The 25226-nt window shown below is 40.4% G+C and overlaps 1 protein-coding gene across 3 annotated transcripts in view; it reads right to left on the bottom strand.

Annotated features, from left to right (window-relative positions):
• LOC131246191 (probable UDP-N-acetylglucosamine--peptide N-acetylglucosaminyltransferase SEC) overlaps positions 1 to 25226 on the bottom strand; it is a 70064-nt gene that overhangs the window by 39431 nt on the left and 5407 nt on the right. For all 3 annotated transcript variants that reach the window (XM_058246100.1, XM_058246098.1, XM_058246099.1), the window contains 6 exons: positions 19691 to 19907; positions 19423 to 19515; positions 19228 to 19329; positions 18589 to 18753; positions 18432 to 18520; positions 8234 to 8355 (listed from right to left, as the gene is read on the bottom strand). In XM_058246100.1, the coding sequence (XP_058102083.1) occupies positions 8234 to 8355; positions 18432 to 18520; positions 18589 to 18753; positions 19228 to 19329; positions 19423 to 19515; positions 19691 to 19907 (788 nt within the window). The remainder of the gene's footprint in view (positions 1 to 8233; positions 8356 to 18431; positions 18521 to 18588; positions 18754 to 19227; positions 19330 to 19422; positions 19516 to 19690; positions 19908 to 25226) is intronic.

Below are 25226 nucleotides of genomic sequence, written 5' to 3'. Positions count from 1 at the left end.
TAATTCCGAATTTTAAATAATAAAAGCACAGGGGGGTGGAGATCTAACCCCATTAGATTTTGTGATAAATAAAAAAAGAGAAAAACACTTGCTTTCTTCTCCCATCTTCATGAGATTTGAAGATACTTTCATGCGATTTGAAAGGAATATTGGTGCAAGGCTAATCTTCATTAACGGAGGTGCGAGGTCTTCATCTATCCCCACACCATCTTCTCTTTTCTCCCCTTCTTTAGATTCTTCATTCTCCCATTCCATATCTCCATCTTCTACCAAACCCAACTTTCTCATACCCATCCACAATTTAAACCCTAACCAACCTAAACCTATCCACCCCATGCCACACGTGGGAATCCCACCTAGCCCCTTTCGGCTTTCCAGCATCCTTATATCAAAACCCCTTTCTGTCATTCCCAACCCTAACCCTAAATCTAAAATCCCTAACTTTCTTAGATTTTCCCCAATTTCTATTTTTTTTTTTTTTTTTAAAAAAAAAAAAAAACAACCCTAATTCCAAAATTCTCAATTCCCATGAACCCTAATTCTTCAAATTTCAAATTTTCACATTCCTAACCCTTATCATAAAGCCTACAAATATATCCATTGATTGTGGAATGTGCGTATGCTAAATTGGAAGTTCTATCTTTCTATTGAGCCTAGTTTTAATTGATTTATGTGATTTATTAGCATGCGGGCATGTGATTTAGGTTAAATCAGATTTTATTTCCTATTATTTACTCTTAATTACTTGGTATGGACTCGTTCATAATCTCCACGTTGCATGCTAGCATTAAATCATGTGTACTACATCCAATGTTTGAATTATCTCCGATATTATCTTTATCTCCAGCTCAGGGATACCGATAAGGCTGGTAGTATAAAAAATTCAAAAGTATTAGCAATCTATCACTAAGTATCGCTAATGTATCAATATTGCTAATGTAATCACCAATATTTTCAACTATGTAAATTACAGGTGTCGCTTGTATTGCCAATGCATCAATATCACCAATGTATCGCCAATATTTTTTACTATATAAATTCTAGGTAATGCTTGTATCATAAGTGCATTGACGATATTTTAATAATATCACCAACGTATTGATATCATCAAATATATATATATATATATATTAGAGAAATGTTTATTTCATTTTTTTTCATGGGCACATGGTTGTATGTAGTGTTCAATTTGTCAATGATAATATCTTGATATTATCGATATCGCAATATACACAATATTGAAACCACAATCTTTCATTTCCTTTCCAATTGTTGATGATTTCTTGGTGAAATATCATGTGTTGTTGATATTTTGTAATATCGATGGATGTTTGGATGGAAGGTTGGATGGTTAAATAGGCTCTGGTTGGATTGATTTCTTACAACAATAACTGATTTCTTACAACAAACACGTTTTGAAGGCCCCATTAAATGGAAACTTGTTATGTATACATTCTTTTTGTAATTTTTTTTATTTTAAATATGCAAATATGTACATTTTAACATCTCTGGAAGTTTCGCTGAAAATTCAACCGATTTTCCCATGTTTCCTTGCATTTCCAGTTATCAACGATATTATTGGTGATATTGATATTGTTTTCGTATCCCTGACCAGCAAAACTTGTAGCGATACCGATACTTTGAACACTGCCTGCATCAAATTTAGTATCAGAGACCATAGGTTTAGCATAAGGTTTTTGTGTTGCATCTAGGTTAGAGTCACATATAGGGTTAGTAGAGTATGCATTGCATATAGGATCATATTGCTGAATTTTATTGGAGTACCTCATTGCTTAATTTTCAGTTTGCATCCCCACTTATACCATTGCTAAAATTTCAGCATAGTAATTTCAGGTTATCATATTGCTGAATTTTCAGCTTGTAATCTTTGAATTACACCTGTGCTGAATTTTCAGTTTGGCACCCTCAGATTACTATCCTGCTGAATTTTCAACATAAGTTTTGAGGATAGTGACCTGCTGAATTTTTTTGGTTAGTGTGTCTAGCGTGATCTCTAGGTTAGTACTATCATTGTCATCACATTGTCCTAGGACCTAGGGTTTCCTTTAGAGTGTCCTTGTGTATGCCCACTCGTTCAGGACGTGGTTTTGGCCTACATTTAACTATGAATATAGAACAGATTGCCGATGCCCTTAATGCTATCAACAACCGTCTGACTGCTATTGAAGCACACAATAAGACCATAGCGACTCAATTGACTGTGACCAATGTGCGTATCAATCGGCTTGAAGCCTCCCTTCAAGCGAACCCCGACAATGGGGAAGATGTCCAATCACAAGCCAGGAATCAAATTGAAGAGTTGAGACTGTGCCACTTGTAACTATTAGCCACACCTTAAGCCAAATTGTAGAAAGTGATGATTGGCGCAGGAATTCAATTTTCCACACTTATGCCAAGTGTGGTGGCAAAAACTGCAAGGTTATCATTGATAGTGGCAGTTGCATCAATGTGGTATCTGCTTGCACCGTGGACCGCTTAGGCATGCTAATCGTTCCTAACCCTCAGCCCTATCGAGTCTCATAGGTTGATGCATCTTCGATTCCGGTTTCTCGGCGTTGTCCCATTCCCCTCTAGTTTGGTTCCTATACAGGCACATTGTGGTGTGATGTTTTGCCTATAGATATAGGCCACATCATTTTGGGCAGGCCTTGGTTGTATGACAACGACGCAACACTATTCGGTTACTCGAATACGTGTTCGTTTCTATATGGAGGCAAAAGGATTGTCTTGAAGCCTCTCCCACCCAAAAGCACCTCGGAAAAGAAAGAGGACGTCAAGAAACGTGGTCCTGAAGGTATGAAGAAACTCCAGCTTGAGTCTCTTCCTATAGTTAATGCCAAAGAGTCTAAAAGAAAGACTAAAATTGATTTGACATTATATGCACACGTGGCAAGTGAGGTCACACCTAAGGTTATAATGGAGAAGCCACCTGAGGTTACACATGAGGGTAGTGTAGAGTTATCATATGAGGTGAGTTCGGTATTGGAGGAATCCAGTGTTGTTATTCCAGAGGGCATACCGGATGAGCTTACACCCGTGCGGGACATTCATGCATTGACTCTACCAAACCTTCATCACGATCAAATGAGTACTGTGGAGGAAGTGGATTTGGAAAAACAAGTAGATGAGCCTAGGACCCCTATAGATCGCATACCCATGTTTGTGTTCCATAGGCCTTCAGAGTCTGCACATGCATCTACACAACATATGCATGACTTGCATGTGGAGATTAGAAAAAGAATCAATACAAGTAATGAAACATATAAAATGATTGCTGACTCACGCCATAGGTTTAAAGAGTTTGTTATGGGTGATGAAGTCATGATTAAAATACGTCCAAAAGGGTTTCCACAGAGAACCATAAAAAAATTATAAGCCCGTAACACTGGACCATATAAAATCTTGAAAATACTGGGTTCGAATGCTTACTTAATAGATCTTCCACCTAACATGGGTATCAATTCCACATTTAATGTGGAAGATCTTGTACCGTTTCCTGGACATTCCCCTAACCCTCATATGAAATTTGATGATGATGCCCCTAACCTGCCCCATAACCCCTAGCCATTACCTGACCCCTCTTCTCAACATTTACCATCTATACCTACGAGAAAAGAGGAGATAGATGATATCTTAGATGAAGAAAGGAGATAGAGGATATCTTAGATGAAGAAGCAGTTCCATATGACATGGTGTTTACCAAGAGTACCTTGTCAAGTGGAAGGGCGGACCAAAATCAAACAATACGTGGATCACAAAGGCAAAGATTTAGAGACGAGACCCGGATCTCCTCGAGCATCACTGCAACTCTATTTCGCCAGAGGCGAAATCTTCTCAATCGAGGGGAATTGATGAGGACATCAGAGGACTTACTCAAGTGTACCAGAGACGGAGACGACCACCCACATTAGCACAGCTTTCGTTGTGGATGGGAGACGAGTTCCGAATGGGGCCCGCCGAGCCATTTTGAAGACCCCACATGTATTGGACGTGCATCAGGAAGACCCCACCTTGGGATGATGCATGTGGGCTGCTTAGGAGATCATTTTTGTCATAGGATTTCTATTTCATGTCGATCCGACCGTTGGATCTTGTCGATCAGGCCATCGGGCCACCAGATCTTTTAGATTTGGGCCCCTTAGACTCTGATCTTGCTTTCTTTATGTTTTTGTTATTTTTAGGATTTATTTGATGGTTGTGATTGATAGAGAGGCCGAGTTTGAGAAAATGGCAGATCAGATTCATGCGCTAGATTTATTAGAGGAAGTCAGGACCTTGTCGGACGAGGAAAGGGAGAGAAGAAATGACTTATCCCGTAAATTTGCGCAAAAGACTAAATAGGAGATTAAATGGTGGTAGAGATCCAGAGCATTATGGCTCAAAGCAGGGGACAAGAACACGCAGTTCTTTCACATTACTAGTGCTCGAGCAAGAAACGACAGGATTGGGAATTTAGTGGTGGATGGGGCGCGCACTTTGAACAAGGATGAAATCTCTGAAGCGATTACATCATACTATTCAAACCTTTTGTCAGCTGATAAATGGGGGAGGCCCAAATTAGACAACATCTGTTTCGATCAACTCTCGGTTGAAGACACTTCGTCCCGTGAGAAGCCTATTGAAGAGGAAGAGGTGCGTGTAGTATTATGGACCATGTGTGGGGACAAAGCCCCCAGCCCTGATGGGTTCCCCATTTTGTTCTTTCAGAAATTTTGGCATGTTGTTGGGAACAATTTGATAGACTTTCTAGCCGAGTTTTTTTATCAAGGGCAGTTATCATCCGCTATGGGAGCATCCTTTATTGTGTCGATTAAGGTGGAAGGGGCCGAGCAGTTGAAGGATTTTAGACCGATCAGCCTCATTGGAGACCCGTATAAGATCCTTACTAAGATTCTAGCATCGAGGTTCAAGGAAGTTCTTTCTAAGGTGATTTTTTAAAATCAAGGAGCCTTTATAGCAGGTAGGCAGATCCTGAAGCACTTTGATGGCCCATGAATGTATAGATGCTAGATACAGGGAGAAAGAAAGATGGTTTGTGTGTAAGCTTGACATGGAGAAAGCGTATTATCATGTAGATTGGGACTTCTTGGATTATATGCTTTTCAGATTGGGTTACAGCCAGAAATGGAGAGGGTGGATCAAGGCTTGCATTCATTCTCCGGCATACTCTATTCTAATCAATGACTCGCCTAAGGGTTTCTTTAGATCCTTTGAAGGGCTGAGGCATGGGGACCCGTTATCATTGTACCTTTTTGCAGTCATCACCGAAGCTCATAGCACGATGTTGCGTAAAGGGGTGGAATCGGGTATGTTTCAAGGCTTCCAAGTGGCTAGTAACGGGCTTGACATTACCCATCTTCTATATGCAGACGATAAGTTGCTATTCTGTGAGGCAGAGACAAGTGTTATCGACAATATACATAAGCTCATAGTTTGTTTTAAGGCAGTCTAGAGCTTGAAGGTCAATGTGGCAAAATCGGAACTTCTGGGCAACCATGTGGGGGAGGAAGAGCTTTAGAATTTCGCGGAGATTTTTGGCTACAAGATCAGTTCGTTTCCTACCACCTACCTCGAGCTACCTTTGTGCATAGGGAAGCCAGCTATCCACCTTTGAGATAAGGTGATTGAAAGAATAGATAGGAAGCTTGCTAGTTGGGAATGTTGTCATATGTCAAGGGGTGGCCGGCCAACTCTCATCAAGACAGCGTGCTCAAACATGCCCATTTACTTTTTGTCACTTTTTCGGTGCTTGAAAACAGTGCTTGTGAGGTTAGAAAGACTAAGACGCGGTTTCTTTTGGAAGTGTTCCAATGAGGGGAAAATGTTTTTTTCTACTAAAGTGGGAGGTGTGCAGGTCGATAAAGGAGGGCGGGGTAGGAATTAAGCCTTCGGGGGAGATGAATATCGTTTTGTTGGGGAAATGGAGTTGGAGGTTTGGGGTGGAGGAAGGGAAGTTGTGGAGGGAAGTGGTGGTGAACATGTATGGCACACAGGATGGGGGCTGGTTTGTGAAATCTCCGTCATTTACCAAGCTTCTGCGGTATGGAAAGCGATGGCAACAACAGAACACTTGGTTTGCAGGGGCATTTCCTTCTTGGTGGGCAATGGTCTTCGCACGCATTTTTGAATAGATATTTGGTGCGATAATCAAGCTTTGCAGACTTTGTTCCCGAGAATTGCTCGATTGGCCCCCAATTGCTTTGTCTCCGTTACAGATTGTTTTTCGACCTTGGGGGACTCAATTGTGTGGGTGCCTCCATGTCGCAGGAATCTTTTGGACACAGAGACAGAGGAATTTACCGGTTTGCTCAAGGTCCTAAGGCCTGCTAAGATAGAGTCACAAGAGGAAGATTCCATGGTGTGGGCTGGTAACACTACCATAATCTTCTCAGTCAAGTCTTTGTTTGACATAGTCTCTAACCCAGGGCAACAGTCCCCTCTCTAACCCAAGGCAACAGTCCCCCCTGCATCCTTTCCATCACTAGTTTTATGGGGCACCTCCTCGGGTGTCGTTTTTTGTTTGGTTAGTTTGTTGCAAGAGAATCCTAACTTTAGATAATTTGCAAAGAAGAGAGATGATCCTCCCCAATATCTGCCTCATGTGTATGGCAAATGAAGAGAACATCAACCATCCGTTTATCCATTGTCAGTTTGTTGGGAGGGTGTGGAGTCATTTCCTGTTGTTGGACCACATGTGTTGGGTGATGCCAAGGTTGGTAGAAGAGCTTTTAGGGCCTGTTTGTTTTTTCAAAGAAATGGGAAATACAGGGAAATGATAATTATTACGATTTCACTGCGTTTGTAAATTCATAGGGCTCTGTGCCTGTGAAATTGGTTCAAAAGATGTAATTTTATTTTTTGAATTGCAAATTAATGTATATGATATATCCATTCCGTCAATCTGTTTTATTACAATATTTTGAAGCATCAGATAAAAAATGAAATGGATCCAACACTCAAGTGGCCCACACCAAAAGAAACAGTGGCCTTACAAAGTTTTCACCGGTAAGTATTCGATTGCCTTTTTTGTATGACGTGGTCCAATTGAGTATTGGATATACCTCAATTTTTTACTCATGCTATGAATTTAATTAGAATAATGGATGAACGGTGTGGATAAGCAAAATGCATCACAGTGGGACCGACAGATATTTTGTAATATTTTCGATTTTCGTGTAAAAAGTAAGTGGTCAAGTCAGGTAAGTTGTAAATTCATGGGGAAGTAATTATTACTTTTCTACACGCTATTTACCATTTCACCGTAAAATCAAACACGCCCTTAGGGGCTTGTCAGGGAGGAGGCGTGGGGAAGATCGGCAAAGCTAGATGGAACCTTCTCATTATGGCGGTGTTCTAGGCTATTTCGTCAGTGAGAAATGGATGTTATTTTAGAAATCGTCAACCTAGTTCCAAGGAGATCATTAGAAAAATATCCTCTTTGCTAGAGTGTTGGGCATGAATTGTTTCTTTTTGGGTGTTATATTCTTTGCTTGTTCTCAAGCCTTCTGAATAAACTTTTGTCAATTCTCAGAAAAAAATAATAATAATAATAATAAATAATAAAAATTACACAATACAACTAATATATCTCGTGGAATGATTGATGTGTATACGTATTCCAAGGGTGCAATATATTACACGATAACGATATGGAAAACATTGGTGCCAAGTAGAGTATTGGGCTAGAGTCATTCAAGCATGAGATAGGTAAGGTTTTAGTTTCTTAAATCCATCTTGCCAATAAAAATCACGAAGAACATCAAGAAAGAATATGATAGAAGAAATACATGTGCAGAACGTGATAGTTAACTTTTTAATCACAAAATGATTGTTAAAGCCCACTTATATTCTTAACAAGTACCAGGTATAAAGACCAAAAACCAAAGTTAGCTTTTTGCATATGAATATTACTATATATTTGGATACAAAATTACATTCACCAAATCTCCTTTCCTATTTTAGTAAAAGGATAATGATATTTTCATAAGTAGGGATTAGAATACAGTAATGATGCTATCATACAGAATAAAAATGAAATATGATCCTAGAAATCAGATACCAGACCCATGTGTTCACATCAATAACAAGATGAATGATTGACAATATGATTATCTCTGCTGTAACATTTTCAAGCAACTGAAACAGGCAACAGATATACCAAGTCAACAAGCTTAGTAAGAAGAAGAAACTAATCGAGTGCAGAACCTCATACCTGCAATAACTGAACCATATTTACACAAGAGAAAGCCAGCATAATTGGTAAGAGCCGCAGGATGGTTTTGGTCTTTTAGGATCAAATCTTGAAAACATCTTCCACAAAGCTCCAATTTCCCACTGGAAAATAAGTTCGTTGATAACATGTAAAAGTGTTCGTACGGATATTATTAGCAGGAGAATATCATAGAACCTCCATTTTTAACATCCACCCTGAAGCAGTGTTCTTGGTGTCACTGATATTATCAATAATATCAGTCGATATTATATGTATCGCTGGTCAGCGATATAGATACAGGTGTTATGTAAAAATTATTCTATATTGGTGAATATTATTGATAATACAGAGGATATCTCGTGATGCACAGAAAGCCGCAGGATATCAGCCACTGCCCTTCATTATTATGATAGATATTGATGCAGCATGCGTAAACACTGTACAATTCGAGTGAAGATCAGGAAAAATCAGAAAATCGGAAAAAAAAACAAAAAAAAAAAAAACAAACTTTTTTGCATATCTTTTTGGGGGATCTCTTCGTAGGGCTGTTTCAACGACGCCTCTTGAGTTGTTTGAAATCTAAATATCAGAAATGGGGGAGAAATCGCAACTCGAGAGCGGAAACAGCTGGAACTCCAAGGTGAGAAAAAGACGATGACAATGCACTTATTTACAAATCTTAACATGGATAGTAATAGAAATCCATGTCAATGCATGATTCACATGCAATGACGTGGTTTTGAGTTTAAATTTTGAGTGGTAGAAAATGGAGGAAATTGGGGAAATCCTAATTTCCTCCATTTTTACCCATTATAATGAGATTACAAGTGCAGTAATTTGATATATTTGTGAGTGTTGGCCGATCTTTGGATGGGCCACACATTTTCCTTTTTCAAAATAAATTTTCTAATTATTTAAAATTTTAAAAAAAATAAAAATAAAATAAATAAATAAACTATTCATTTTGAAAAAATATGCTGATGAGTGTTGATTGATGTGGGAAATTTACATCTTCATGTGTTGGCCGATCTATCAATTGGCATTGCTTTTTTCAAAAAAAAATTTAAAATTATTTAAAATTAAAAATATAAAAATTCTGTTTATTTTGAAAATATATGTTGATGAAGGCCTCAAACTGCCCTAATTGAGACGGAGATGACGACTTTGAGCCGCCTCATAACTCTGTAGGTTTGAGGCAAAGGTATACCTTTTGTCCCTTTAGTTTTCGAATGAATCTTTAGTGCTTTATTACTTACGTTGTATGAGATTTGGGTGATAGTAACTGATTTTGGATATAATTCCCATGCCTTTGTCCAACAATGCATGGTTTAGATCCCTATAAAAAGGAAACCTATTGTCAGGCCCATGTCCTAGTAACCGTTCCGCTTCATAGAATCCCGCGGTCCTCCCGGACGAATTCTGGCGACCTGCGACCCGTAGATTGCATTTGCGCGCGACCCTAAGTCCCATCCTGTAAACCCGAGTCGGCTTGACCCAAGACCTATGCCATTGCGACCGCACCGTCACCACGGTTCCAACGCCACGTCTCGTGCACCAATCCGACTTCTAGATCATAAGATGTGGCCCGCGCATTATTCGGATGACCTCACCCTAGCTATAGCCACCCTAGCCCCTAGCCCATGATCCCTTTCTCTTCCCCATGAGAGCATGCCTCTTACACAAGTCATAAGGACCCTAGCCACACCTCTTCCCTAAACCACTCATTGCCTACCTAAGCTACTCCCTCTCTCTCTTATCTCTCTCACTCTCTCTTTCATTTCCCATTTCCTCCATTGCTAGCAAGAGAGAAGCCATGGACTCCCAAAAAAATTTCAGCCACTTCCTCTCCCTAATCTTCCCAATCCAACCATCAAGAGACCATCTCAACCATTGAATCTTGTCCCCTTGGAGTATTGGAAGCCATTTGTGGAAGAAGTCCTAAATTTGAAGGTGGGTGCATTTTAGATCTAGATTTCATCCTTTCCTTTGATTTCTTTCTTTTATTTGCATGGGAACTTAAAGGGCCCACCAATCCATGGTGGAGATCCTCCATGATCCCCTTGATATGGCCTTTGGCCCATCTTCTTGCACGCATGACCCATGGTGGGTCCATTCTCCATGGACCCCACCATGATGATTTCTATTCTAATCCATGCCTTAGAAGGATCATCTAGACCCCTCATTTGCATGGTAGGGATAGCATCCCCACCTCAGATTTTATTTTGTTATGATGGGCCCATGCATGCATAGGACCCATCTTGATGTATGTATTGATGCATGTATTTGAGGGGCCCATAGTGGCAGGGCCCCTCCATCTCACGTCTCTCTCTCTCTCTCTCTCTCTCTCTCTCTCTCTCTCTCTCTCTCTCTCTCTCTCTCCCTTTTCTTTTTATGGTGATGATGATGATGTGTGTGGCCCACCTAATATTACATGTATGGGACATCCACACCATCTAGATTTTCTGCACGTTCAGATTTTTGGGGCCACCTTGTTGTCCATTCCGGGCCAGCCATGGATGAGGGAAAACGCAATTATCGGCCTGATTCCGGGGCCGTGTGGCCCACCTTGATGGACCCCGTGATGTGTGTATTTTATATTCATGCCGGCCACTGCGGAGCCCACCTTGCTGGACTGTCCAGCGGCAGGACCGCTGGCCTGTCCGTCTGGACAAGCCCAAATGAAGAGAAACACAAATATCAGCTTGATGCTGGCCTGGTGGGCCCCACGCGTGTGGACCCACCTCAATGCATGTGTTATATGGGACCGTCCATCTGTTGTGGGTCCCAAGCAGCAGTAGCTACTGCCCATTGACGTCAGCAAGTTCTGTGGTCCCACCATGAGGTATGGTTATATCCAGACTGTCCATCCTTTTAGGACATGGGACCCACCCACACATGCCACACATGTGGGTATGTATGAATTCTATATCCACACCGTCCATCTAGATGGGCCGTGTGGAGTCCAGCCATGACGTATCCGATGTCTAGCCATCCGTCGGTTTTGCTGGACGGGCGAGGCCCACCTTGTGATGTGTTATATATTCACACCGTCCATTCACGTGGCCCCCATGTGATGCACGTGTTTTATCAGCGTTGTCCAGTCCATGGACCCCAATGTGATGTATTTCAGGCCCCTCTTGCAGGCCCACCTTAAGGTATATGTTGTACATGTGGCCCATCTATTTTGTTGGATTATGGGCCACCCCATAAAGCCCATGAGATGTATTTGTGGCCCATTTAATGAGGCCCAATATGATGTATATGTGGCCTGGGAGTGAGGCCCGATGTGATGTATATAAGGCCCATATGATGAGGCCTGATGTGTTGTATTTGAGGCCCATATGATCAGGCCCAATGTGATGTATACATGGCCGATGTGATAAGGCCCATTATGATGAATATGTGGCCCATGAGTGAGGCCCAACGTGATGCATATGCGGCCCATAAGTGAGGCCCATCATGGTGTACATTAGGCCTTTGTGTGAGGCCCATTATGTTGTGTATGAGGCCTTTGTGGAGGCCCATTATATTGTATATGAGGCCCTTGTGTGAGGCCATGGGCCCACTATATGTTTGGCTCTATGTGGGCCACTCCTTGGGAGCAATCTTGGTTAAATGTCTACATTGATGGGCAATGATGGTTAAATGTCCACATTGTGACCTTCCCTTAGGCCTTGTTAGGCCCATTCTCACCATTCTCTATGGGCGTGTTTGATTTTCTAGTTCATTAGTAAATGCCTGGTAAATTGGTAATGATTATTTCCCTACACATTTCCCTGTACTTGATTTGACGTTCTACTTTTTTTTACACAAAAATCGAGAAGGCTGTAAAATATTTGTGGGTCCCACCATGATGTGTGTCGCTTATCCACACCGTTCATCCATTATGCCAGCTGAATTTATGGCATGAGCCAAAAACTGAGGCATATCCAAAGCTTAGGTGGACCACGCCACAGGAAAAAGGCAATCGAACACTTACCGTTAAAAAAAAATCGAGCCACTTTCTTTTTAGTGTGGGCCACTTGAGTGCTGGATCTTCCTCAATTTTGGCTCATATCTCAAAATTCTGTTGTAAAATGGATGGACGGAACGGATATACATATACATTACTTTGTGGTTCAAAAATTAAAACTATCTCTTTTGAACCGATTTCAAATGCACAAATTCCTACGAATTTTCAAACGTTGTGAAACGGTAATAATTACCCATTTCCACGGTATTTACGTTTGCTTTGAAAAAACAAACAGGCCCTGAGTGCGTTAACCCAAATCATTGGGCCCCATCGATGTTTGCACGGCCCATCTATTCATATTGGGATAACCCAAGATGTTGGGCCCCCATTGGTTGCTTGTAAGACTATTTCTTTTTAGTCTTAAAGTCCGTCTAGGACTCATTTAGGCCCCCTAGGGCATCTAGTGGGCCATATAATAGTATGGAGAAGGAACCCTTTCCGGATCCTTAGGTTTATAGGTAGGCCACGTAGGCCCGACCATGATATAAGGAGAGTTCATCATTGCTATAAGCGGATGGATCCATGCTATCGGATTTGGTATATCCACAGCCGAGGGCCGATCTTTATATTATAGTTTAGATCGGCTGTTCATCTATGAACCCCGCCTTGTATATAGGCCGGTTATCGATACAATTATGAGTATGTGACAACATAGCATTATGATACATGCCCATACGCATCATTTGCATGTTTATTATGAGATGTGGTTGACCATTGCATATGCCATAGGGCAGGTTGTTTATGGGACTCCCTGATAGGTGGAGTCGTCCCAGATGAGCGCACGATACGCGTAGGATTGATGCATGATTGTACTGCGTGACTCATACATCTTGCATTGTGTGTTGTGTACGCCTGCCTCCACAGGCATATCGTGGATGGCAGGTTTGGACACCGGAAATCTTCTCTTTACATGAGGCGCGAAGGATGTCCCTGGGTGTAAGTCCCTAAACCTAACGGTACCGGAAGATGCTCTAATGCCTAAACCGAGTGGATGCATGAGCGCACGAGGGCCAAATACCAGGAGGCCGCGTCTCCCACTGTGTCGTGGTCGGTTGGAAGAGGGTGTGGCCTTACCCGCTCGAGGGGAGGGAGCAATTGCTAGGGTGAGTATGACCAGCTCGTAAATGGGTCCGCTATCAACGTGCCGAATAGATATTGGCTGACTATTGGCCAGGCGGATAGTGAGGTCTCTTCCGCTTGCACGGTTGTGCGTCCAGTGTAGGGTGGCAATGTGGTGTATAGTGTACTAGACCCCGGTGATTATCCAGAGAGAACTGTATTGATATATGATACTTCAAAGATGAGCTGGATTGATATGTGGATTGGTATGCTTGAGCTGCATCTTGCGCATGACATTGGCTATGTAGGCCTTGTATCGTATGGCCTTGGTGCGGCCGATAGTATTCATGCCTTGCATCGTGTGGCCTTGGTATGGCCGATAGCATTCATGATTTGCATCGCATAGCCTTGGTACGGCTGATTGCATTCATGGACTTACCAGTATATTCCGCATTACTCTGATATTGCATTCTGAGCACGCTTATATTACACACACATTTTCACCACCCTTTAAGCTTTCTATAAGCTTATACACGATTGATGCTTGCAGGTGACGCTAGACCGTAGATAAGCAGGGGCAAGAGCGTGCCGCAGAGCTTCTAGAGTTTTGTTATTATTATCATTGTATTTCCCTTTCTGCGCTTGTATCTTAAAGTTTTTTATCATAGTGGATTTTGTGATGGAGTTCCGGTTATTGTTCGTGGGTTATGCCTTTGATTATGCTTATTATGAAATGAATTCATGACTAAAATCCTCCTTGTAGGATCCCAGGATTGGAACCTGGTATATGGGTGGCAGAAGCCGAGAATGTGGTACTGCAGAGGCTGTCGGCACCGGATTCGGCGATCGGAAATTTTGTGAACCCGGTTTCCGAGTTTGGAGCGTGAAGCCTATTATGTATAGGGGTTTTTTTTTTTTAATACCTCGCGTTCTAAGTGTGTAAACATGTGTCTTTTAACATCTCCTGAAGTTTTACTAAAAAATTTCACTTTTTCGCTATGTTTCTCTAATGTTTCCCTCAAACAACGAGACATTAAAAAGATGTCAAAACAATACTTTGAACACTGCCCGAAGTGGGGAAATCGGCTGAAAGCTCTGTGTTAAAATTTATACTTCAATTGATTCTACTCATACCATTTAGTCTTGTAAGGTACAGATGTCAAAAAATCACCCAGCAGATGTTAGGTTTTCTCAAATTTTTTTTTAATAAACAAAATTGATCACATGAGGAAACCAATATCTCAATCAGCAAATATTGGGATTTATGTTGAATGCATTGCACAAAACACTGATAGCAACATCGGCAACAAGAATTGTCCAAGTAAAAGGGAAAACCTTATTTTAGAAAAGTCAACCAAAAGCTCACTCATACAAGCAGTGCAAAACACATCCTTCTACCCAAAACCCTAATTCACATATCCTAACCTCTAAACTCGTTAGCCCCTTCATCCAATTTGATCCCATAAACCCTAAATCATAGATTTCCCCAATTTCCCTAACCCTAATTTTACCCTAGGTAGTATTAAGTCTTTTACTTTGAAATAGGCTTTACCCTACGCTAAGTGGATGTCCCTACATCCATTAGATCCTAGTTTCCTTTATTTAATGATCTTGTGCTACGATGTTAGTAACCTAGGCTAGGATTATGCATGATGTTGTTACGGTTTTACTTGGTATCAGTGATTATAATGGCAGGCTTTATGTTCTTTTGTTGATTACCTTAATTTTGCTACTTGATCTCACATAATACTTGGTTCATGCATTGGTCCTACATCAAGTTTATTGGGCGTTTTCTTCTTCCAATGTTTTCAAAATTGGTTTGTGGCAGTTAGGGTTTTCTGGCTATTTTCGTTTGGATTGTTTCTTGGGTTATTTTCATCCCAATTTATAGTGATGTTTTTGTGGCCTATAATCCGGTTTGTGAGATTTGTTTTTGTTTTTTAAGATTATCAAGATTTGTTGATATCTAGTGAATTTAGCTGTAAGATCCCCGTCTTCTCTTTGATGGTTTGATTTGGAGCTACGAGGATAGGTGCCTTTTTGCATTTTTTGGGTCTTTTTTTAGACTCATGAGGTATAGTTGGCTATAGTAGTGTTTTTGTATTGAATACTGTGAAGTCTTGATATTTAGTGCTCTTTTAATTATTTGGAATTAAATATGGCTTCATCATCAATATTTGAGATAATTGATCCAATCACTGCCAAGATGGAGATTTTGACTGTGCATTCTAAGAATCCTGGGTTGCAGATTACAACTCATAAACTTAAGTCCAACAATTATCTTCAATGGTCAAAAGTTTTCGATATGTTTGTTGACGGAAAATAAAAGTTACGGAATATAAATGGCAGTATATCGAAACCTCTTATAACTAATACTTCTTACGGAGAGTGGAAATCGAACAATTTGTTAGTTATGTCCTGGCTCTTGAATTCTATGCAACCAAAGGTAAATGAAGGACTTTTTTCGTCGTCAACTACAGGTGTGATTTGGTTGACTTCTTATGAATTGTATGTTAATCAGAATAATGTGACCCGAATTTACAATATTTATCAGGAGATTGGTCATTCGAGGCAAGGGGAGAGATCAGTGTCTAATTATTATGCTAAGATGCATAGTTTGTGGCTTTCATTAATGATCTTGAATTTGTTTGTTCCACATATGCAAATGCATATAAAGGAAGTGTTGAAAATAAAAGGACATTTGAATCGTTAGAATGTCTTAATTCCCAGTTTGAGGGCAAATTCTATTACTTTACCTTCACTTAACAGTGTATATGCTTTTCTTTTATGAGATGAGAAACGCCATACAACTATGGGATCAATTGTTGTTGAGGAATTTGCCCTAGTGACACAATTCAGGAATTTTTATAATGGTGGTGTTGGCCAAGGTAGAAGTGCAAGAGGAGGTCATTATGGTAGTTAAGGTCGTGGCTGTAGTATTAGTCGTGGTCGTGGTATGGATCTATGTACACTCATTGTAGTGGATATGGACATGCTATTGATTATTATTGGGTCCTTCATGGTCGACCTCAAGGTCGAGCCGCTAATTATGCAGCTATGAATTGTAAGGATTCTCTAGATCCTATATGGGTCATTGTAAATTTGGCAAATTCACATGTGGTTCCATCTAGGGCTAAAAGTTAGGCGGGTTCAACCCGACTGACCCGTGACCGACCCGACATTGGATTGGGCTCGGGCAAGATGTATCGGGTTTGGTCTCGAGCTTGGGCTATATAAACACCAACTCGATAAAACTTGGGTCGGGCTCGGGTTGAGGTCTCAGGTTGCCCAACCCAACCCGAACCCGATCGATATATAAGTTACTTATAAATTATAATTGAGTGCGGATTGTGTGTGTTGAAGGCAAAGGAAATTCCAGTGCCGTCAGATCTCATTGGTCCACGCCAATGACACAAGCTAACAAGATATGCCAAATTTCTCTCTCAAATAGATTGTGTGCTACACAACGCGAGTTTTAAGGGAGTACTAGTCCTATATTTTAGCTTATTTGTTTAGAAAAACTAAATTTCTTTACGATAAATTACAACAAATATAATAATAAAATTATAGGTACAAAAATAAGACGCGTATTAAAATATAATAAACTAATGTAATAACGAAAATATTAGCATGTATCCACCCGACCGAGCCCACTTGGGTTGGGCCTGGGTTGAGAATTCCCAACCCGAGGTTGGGTTGGGTTGGGTTAGGGTTGAGGTATAGGAACCTTGGGTTGGGCTAGGGTTGAGCACCAACCCGCCCGACTTTCAGCCCTAGTTCCATCAGGTGGCGATGTGATTTACTCTCGAAAATTGAATATGATGCCTTACTAAGGGATGTCACTCAAAATCAAGTCTCTTCATCTACGTCTTTAGTTCAAGCAAGTAATACTTTAACAGATTTCCATACTACTTTTGGGTCAAGTCCTTCGGTAATTGATTCAAAAGTTACTAATCATATGACAGACACATATTTCTTTTTCTTCATATACCCTTAATCCTAATTTAGGTCGTCTGAAATTAGTAAGTTGCACCCTAACACCTATTGGGGGAAGGGATATTGTTTCCATTTCACCACCGTTCTCCTTGTCCTCCATTTTAGTACTTCCTAACATTACTTTTAATTTGTTATCCATTAGTCGGATTACAAAGAACCTAAATTGCAGTGCAACATTTTTTACCCAATCATTATGTCATTTAGGATCATCAGATGGAGAAGCTACCTAATGGTGGATGTGAGAATGATGGATTAATACATTCTTCAAGAGAATCCTTCGAGTTAGTTTAGGAAGTGTCATAGTATCAAAAAGGAAGAACTTTATATTGACATTGTCGATTTGGTCATCCTTCAATTTTAGTTTACATCTTTCTTGCCCCAATCGATTGAGTCTAGGTATGTAAGAATTTACAATGTGAGACTCGTGTTTTAACCAAACATCAAAGTTTGTTTATCCTCTTGTGGAGAGAAAAGTCTAGTGGAATTTTTTTCTTTGGTTCATTCTAATATATGGGGTCAAGTTCCCATTGCCTTTAATGAATTTATTTATTTTCTCTTTTATTGATGATAATTCCCGTATGACGTGGATTTATTTGATGAAATATAGAAATGAGATTGGCTCCATTTTCAAAGTGTTTCATAGTTGGGTTATAAAACAATTTAATACGAATAATGGTACTCTTCATACAGATAATGCAAAGAAATATCTACAGTCGTTAAGTTGTAATATCTAGGCTATGGAAGGGCATGCTCGTCATTGTATAGTATCCTTCCTCTAACTAATAAAATCTGTCCAAGCATGAGTAGAGTGAGGTTTCCTTTGTGAAGGAAAGACCTCTCTCTTGAACACAATTACTAAATGACAGAAGAACTGAAATAACTGCACATTTGCAGCTGTCCCTACCACGATACACTCTATATGCTAGTACCAAACAGGCACTCAGCCCAAAATGAAAGGCTTATTATCTAAACATCAGCATATGAAAATGAATACGATAGTAAAGCATTTAAATCAAAATAATAATAATAATAATAATAATTTGAAATTCAGTAACAGAACTTTTGAAGGAGGGTACAAAACATAAGGCATATAAGAATAATAATAATAATAAAAAAAAAAAAAAATCATACCTCTGAAGGTAGGCAACGCCAAGGTTTGCCAAGGCATCCAAGTAGTCAGGAGCCAAAGCTAGCAATGAAGATAAAACAGATATGGCACTCTAGAAAATGAAAAAGGCCAGGTCAGTGTCAATGAACTTGTAAAAAAGGCAAGAAAATACAAGTTCACCTGCAGGCGGCCAGTCCGAAGAAGTATCAAACCAAGTGTGTTCCAAACAGCTGCTTGTCTTACATCTGATTGCACCGACTCCCTCAACTTCAGAAGGATGTCATCGAGTTCTTCCAATTCAAGTTCTTTATCTGAAGTATCTCCAGTATTTCCTTGCAGAAGGCACTAAAAAGAAGACAGAACAGATGTAAGGATTGAGAAGAGAATTGATCAGATTCACTCAGTCCATACAACTGGTCCCAAAGGTTTGGTGATCCATGCCATTGATCTGATGGACCCACTGGAAGGGGAATGAACCAAAATGCTCCCAGAATTGAAGATCCAGACTGTTTGATTAATGTCATCCAAAAGACGGCCAGTAGGCAATATCTGCTCGAAACAGGTATTCTAATCTAGAATATCTTTTGGACAAGGGTTGTCCACTGTAGGGCAGCTGTTGCCCATCACATCAAAAATCCAGATCCCCAAACCATGGGGCCCATCTGTAAGTGATGGATGCGTGCATCAGGATATTGTTCACCTTTTAATGCATCAAGACCCAATAATTCCTTTGGTCAGAATGTTTGATCCCGTGCATGTTTTCGAACAAAACAATAGACTGCATGCAACACATTATAGATACATGAAGAATTGGTGCACCTGTGCATGGTGAATTTGAACTAAAGAAAGTAGCTCCGGTCTGCTAATCCCATCATCGCACTGTAGCAATATCTCAGATGACTTTTCGAATGCTCCAACTGCCTGGAAAGGATTATCAGAAGGGGAAATAGATAAAATTGGCATTGTTCATTGTAATATTGTCCAAAAGAAATGGTCAGATGTAAATTCAACTACCTTTTGTGGTTGACCCAACCTCTGATACATTAGACCGAGTATAAAGTGAGCATGAGCATTTTTTGGCATCTTCCGAGCAACACGCACCAAGCCCTATGAGATGCACCACGTCAATCTATACACATAAACAAATAAATTGTACTAAAATATGAAATTAGCAGCAGTAACCTACCAATCAATAGAAAAACAGACCATCCATGCAGAAAAAGTTCTACATGAAGCAATACTTCATAGCATTTGACAGTAACCATTTAAATGAGAGACTCACATATTTAAGGCTGCTGACTTTATCCTCACGGGAAGTGGAGACCCCTTGACACTGTTGATCAGCATCTACGTCAGGTCCAGATTCGAGAGGACAATCGCCCTTCAATTTTGAGTGACATTTCCCCAACTGGATTGAACTTTCATCTTCTCCCCCCAGGGCATTGGTATTGCTAACTACTAATGCACTCTTCCATAGAGAGGTTTCTTCATAGGTGCCCCTGCATTATATTTATTCATACAACATAGTTGAAAATTTTTAACAGCATATCAAAGTAACATGTCCAAGCAGCGTTGTTAGAACTGCAACAACAAAAGGGTCAATCAATGGAATATTTGAAAACATAAATGTGGAACAAATTCAAAAACTTGTAAATATTGAATAATATACAATGGGGCTTATCCCTATCAGAAGTGAAAGCAAATCCTCATCAAATATGAAAGTTAAGTGTCTAGCTCTTGTTCCAATATCTCAGGAAGCATACTAAATCCACGATTATAATCTAATTAGATTATGCACCACTTTTTACAAGGTGGATAGGATTCAAGTAGCCGACCCCAATTAGTTGGGATAAGGCTTAGATGATGATGATGATGATGATGGTGACGAATTTGATAGAACCTTTGTAAGCATCATAGTTCATTGCAATAATTGGAGAAAGAATGTTGGAGACAGCTGATAATGTGTTCAACACAAACAAAAATAATTAGGCAAAAGTAAAATAAAGTCCAAAATCCTATAGCAGACGTGTATCAAATGCAATTCTGAAAGTATGAAGACAATCTGAGAAAGATATATGTGATGTCGGCAACAAGACTAGGCTCAAGCCTGGGATGGTAGGCCAGTGACCAGTTCAGGCCAGGTCTTAAAGTATATCACAGTGTTTTAAATAGCGGTAACGTGTTGCGTAGCGTTCAACCCTCCGTAGCGTGTAGCGAAATAGCGTAGCGTGTAGCGTAAGCTACACAATACTTCTATTTTTAAATTTTTTTAATATATATATATAATAAATATTAAATAGTAAGAAAAAAGCAAAATATATAAATGTCACATTCTTCAAAATAAAAATCCCAAAGTTAAGAGCATTAAGTACAATACAAATGTCACATTCCTCAAAATCAACATCTCAAATTCTCAATAATTAGTCTCTAGACTCTAGTGTCTAAACTCTAAAGGTCATCTATATCTAATAGGTCATCGTCGTTGTCGTCATCCTCATTCACTTCGTCACCAGGTCTAGGCCTTTCATCATCAGCATCAGCATCTACATCTGCATGTACATCATCCACAGCATGAACACTCATTCCTATATCTCCTTCCTCTCTTATAGGAGTAAGAAATCTTCCCATGGGACCACCTACACATTTTATTTAAAACATAAAAAATAAAAGAGAGAGAGAGAGAGAGAGAGATTCATTGGTCTTTTACTTTGTTTGTTAAAAATGTTCATGTAACTTAGTCTATAACTATAAACACTTGCTTAAAGTAGTTGCCTTCCTTTTTTTTGAGGAAGGTGGGGGGCAAACTCCTTCAGAAATATTAGATGTTGATAGTGCATTGCTGTCAACTGGATCATCAAACTCCGGAATAGTTGTAATGGCACTAATATCAAAGGCCATATTTTGATCTTCAAGCCACGATGGATCAGTTGGGAGAACAGGGCCTTCTTTCTCAGCAATCCATTCATCATCTGATTCAATGTGGTCCAGCAATATTGCATCCATTGCTGCCCTTCTCTTTATGCTTATTTCTCTCAGTTTCATATTATACATCACATATACTAGAGAGTTGAGTTTTTGTTGCTCTAGCCGATTTCTCTTCTTTGTGTGGATCTGATCATGTAATGATCTATGTCAGTCAATTATCAAAGACTTGCTAATCGATCTACAAAATAAAAATTAGCCATTTTAGAATACTGAATGGTACAAAGGTCACCTGCTTAAAAGTACTCCAATTTCTCTCATAGCCAGAAGCACTGCATGTGAGGCTTAAAACTCGTACTGCAAACTTCGTAAGTTGTGGAGTTCTATCTCCAAAGCGTTCCCACCAATCAGCTACATAAATTAGTTATAATTTATAAATTAATTAAATACTTTCACCAATTATAAAAATATAATTTACATAACAATGAAAATATCAAAATATAAAATTATAAATTACCTGGGGAACGCTTTGTCATGGTTTCGAGTGCAAGGCGAGAGCCAAAATCCCCTCTTCTCTTCTCATATTCATCCAACTGAATATCAGCATCAGCATGCTCTTCATGGGGGATCATCCTATCTATACACTCAAACAACCCCCTTTTTATCTCAGGGTGTGTAGAGAACTTATCTGAGTACTGTATTTGAGGATTCAAATAGTACCCGGCTGCATGTAGAGGACGATGAAGCTGAGGAGTCCATCTTTCATCTATTTTGTTCCAAATTGGAACATATCTCTTTTTTACATCATTGCAATTAAATGCAATTTTCTCCTTCGTTGAATCCATCAATTCATAAATGAACCCCATTACTGGCCTCGCTTCTGAATCTACTTCTCTTAAAACGCTTACCAATGGCATAGTGCTCTTAACACATAAGGCAACATTAGGCCAAAACTTCGGATCAAACATTATAATAGCCCATACCTTTATTCCTTCAGGTTTTTTAGCCCAAGAACATGAGCACCATTGTTCCGATGCAAACATGGCTATAAGACCATTCTTTTGCCTGTAAATACTTCGAAGGGTGAGGTATGATGTTGCAAAGTGTGTCACTGCCGGCCGTAGAAGCTCATGGTTATTCGTGAAGCTTCTTATCATGCTCAATACAATTCCATGTTCGTAAATAAACTTGGTCATTGTCCTTGCTTTTCAAGCGTTTCAGAATATATTTTCATTTTTCCAATATCCTCCAACATCAGATCTATGCAATGTGTAGCACACGGAGTTCAATATATCATTTTCCTCTTATCCATCAACTTCTTCCCAGCACTCATATGGCTTGAATGGTTATCCGTGATAACCTGGACCACATTTTCTTCCACAATTTCATCAAGATATTTGAATAACAAATTTTCATCTTTTACTGAATCTGAAGCGTCAATAGACTTGTAAAACATTGTTCCGATCGGAGAATTAATCAAAAAATTAATGATGCTTCTATTCTTTCCATTCGTCCAACCATCAGACATAATTGAACATCCATAAGTTTTCTAGGAAGCTTTCTATGCTTTCATTAAACTATCAGTATTAGCAACCTCCTCTTTTAGTATCCATGTTCTCATCTCATGCATGGATGGTGGCTTCAATCCCGGTCCAAACTTACCAATAGCCTCACACAATGCTGAAAAGTATGAGCTATTACACAAGTTGAATGACAAAGCATTCCCAAAAAAAATCTTCCAATCACCCTACATACTTCTTTTCTTTCTTCCTTCTTCCACCTTGAATTCAATGTGGATTGACGTTGCTCACTGCTAACAAATTGATCCATAGGACCCCTTGCTCTTTCCATTGGTTGATTACCAGAAGATCCACTACCAAGTTGGCTGCCAATGAAAGCATCATTACCCACACTAGCGCTATCACTTGCAGAGCCAGAACTAGAAAGATATGTCGATCCCCCTCTCCCAATATCTCGAACACCTTATTTCTTTTATCTTTTCCGTCATGATATTCCTTTAAAGCCTTTCTATACTCCTCCTTGGCTTCTTCCGTCACTTTTGGGCAAGGCTTTATCCCATTGTGGGTTCAGGCCAAATGATGTTTTAGGCGAGTCACGCCTCCCGTACATATTTGACCGCAAAATTTGCATAGCACATAATTTCTATGAGATTGTCCAAGTGGATTATCAGCCACATATTTCCATGCAAAATCTCTCTTTTTCTTCAAACATTCTTCTCTCTTTAGTTCACTAGTTAACCAAAAAAAAAAAAAAAAAAGGTCACAAACAAACCAGTGAATCACAATAATCAACATACGCACACCACTTATTCTCATACGCACACCACGGTGGGCCCACCATAGAAAACAATGCAAATTCACCCCTTCACGCACCTCAGTGGGCCTAACGTGGGCCACACCATAGAAAATAATGCACATCCACCCCTTCACGCACCTCAGTGGGCCCCACGTGGGCCACACCAAAGAAAATAATGCACATCCCACCCCATCACGCACCTTAGTGGGGCCCACGTGGGCCACACCATAGAAAATAATGCACATCCCACCCCTTCACGCACCTTAGTGGGGCCCACGTGGGCCACACCATAGAAAATAATGCACATCCCACCCCTTCACGCACCTCAGTGGGGCCCACGTGGGCCATACCACAGAAAAAAAAAGTATAAAAATTCAAAAAAAGGAACGAGCGTACCTATTTTTGTCTCAAGATGAGATTGAATCAGTGAAAACTGCAAATGTTGAAGCTCCACAACAATCGGTTTGCGTCTGGAAGCAGTTTTTCCAACTCAAGATTGAAAAGTGGGGAGAGGAGCAACGTCAGCAGCGTCGGTTTGCGCCTAGCAGCAGATTTTCGACCTCAACATTGAAGGGTGGGGAGAGGAGCAGCGTCGGCATCATCGGTTTGGGCCTGTAAGAGGATTTTCAATCTCCAGATGGAAGGGTGGGCAGAGGAGCTACATCGGCTGCTTCGGTTTGGGTGTGGAAGCCCTCTCGAATAGGGTTTTTTTTTACTTTAGTTGTGGCTTGTGGTGTGAGTTCACCACTGTTTCATGCAGTGAAAAACAAAAAAAAAAAAAAAAAAAAAAAAGCACCAGACAGGTAGCGCACGCTACCTGCGCTACACGCTACGTATTCGTAGCGTACGCTACGACCCTGTAGCGTGCGTAGCGTACGCTACGACCCCAGTAGCGCACGCTACAGGGGATAAACGCTATTTGCTACGCTACGTAGCGATTTTGCTACTACGTAGCGTACGCTACCGCTACGCTATGGGCGCTACTAAAAACACTGGTATATCGAGACAGGCATGGGCTAGGCAAGTCTAGGCCTATTGACAGCCCTACTTATTGAGGAGACTCTGTGTCAAACTCTTTGAGTGCCTTATCCAACCAATCAACTTTCTCTGCCCAAGAGATCATATTTAGAAACCCGCCTGGGGTTTGGGCAAATGGTTAGCGTCGTAAGTTTGCTCCCCACAGATGCAAGTTCGATTCCCCTCCCCATGCTTTACCTGATGCACGTGGTTTGCGGGTAATTGCGTACAGCCACAAGGATTGGTCGCGCCTTATAAAGGAGTGGGGACACCCTATCGTCATCAATATATGTGTGTGTGTGTGTGTGTGTATGAGTGAGATGCAAGACAATTAATTTGATGCAGGACAATTAACCACTTGCTCTAAAAGCTCAAACTGTTAGAGTATGGTGAATTAATCCTTTTATCTCATAGCCCAAGCCCCACATCTCATGGGTTAGGACCTCGGCCGAACCCCCCTCTTGGGCCCCAAAGCCCAACCTTAGTGTGTCCCCGCATCCCACAGGCTACCCTACTCGAGCCCGATGTGAAATACGCATTAATCACCCCCGGTGAGGAGTCTC

This window comes from Magnolia sinica, chromosome 5 (assembly GCF_029962835.1).
Source record: "Magnolia sinica isolate HGM2019 chromosome 5, MsV1, whole genome shotgun sequence".
Classification (NCBI taxonomy): Eukaryota; Viridiplantae; Streptophyta; class Magnoliopsida; order Magnoliales; family Magnoliaceae; genus Magnolia; species Magnolia sinica.
Note: the sequence above shows the minus strand (reverse complement) of the source record. Positions and strands in the feature narration are given on the sequence as shown.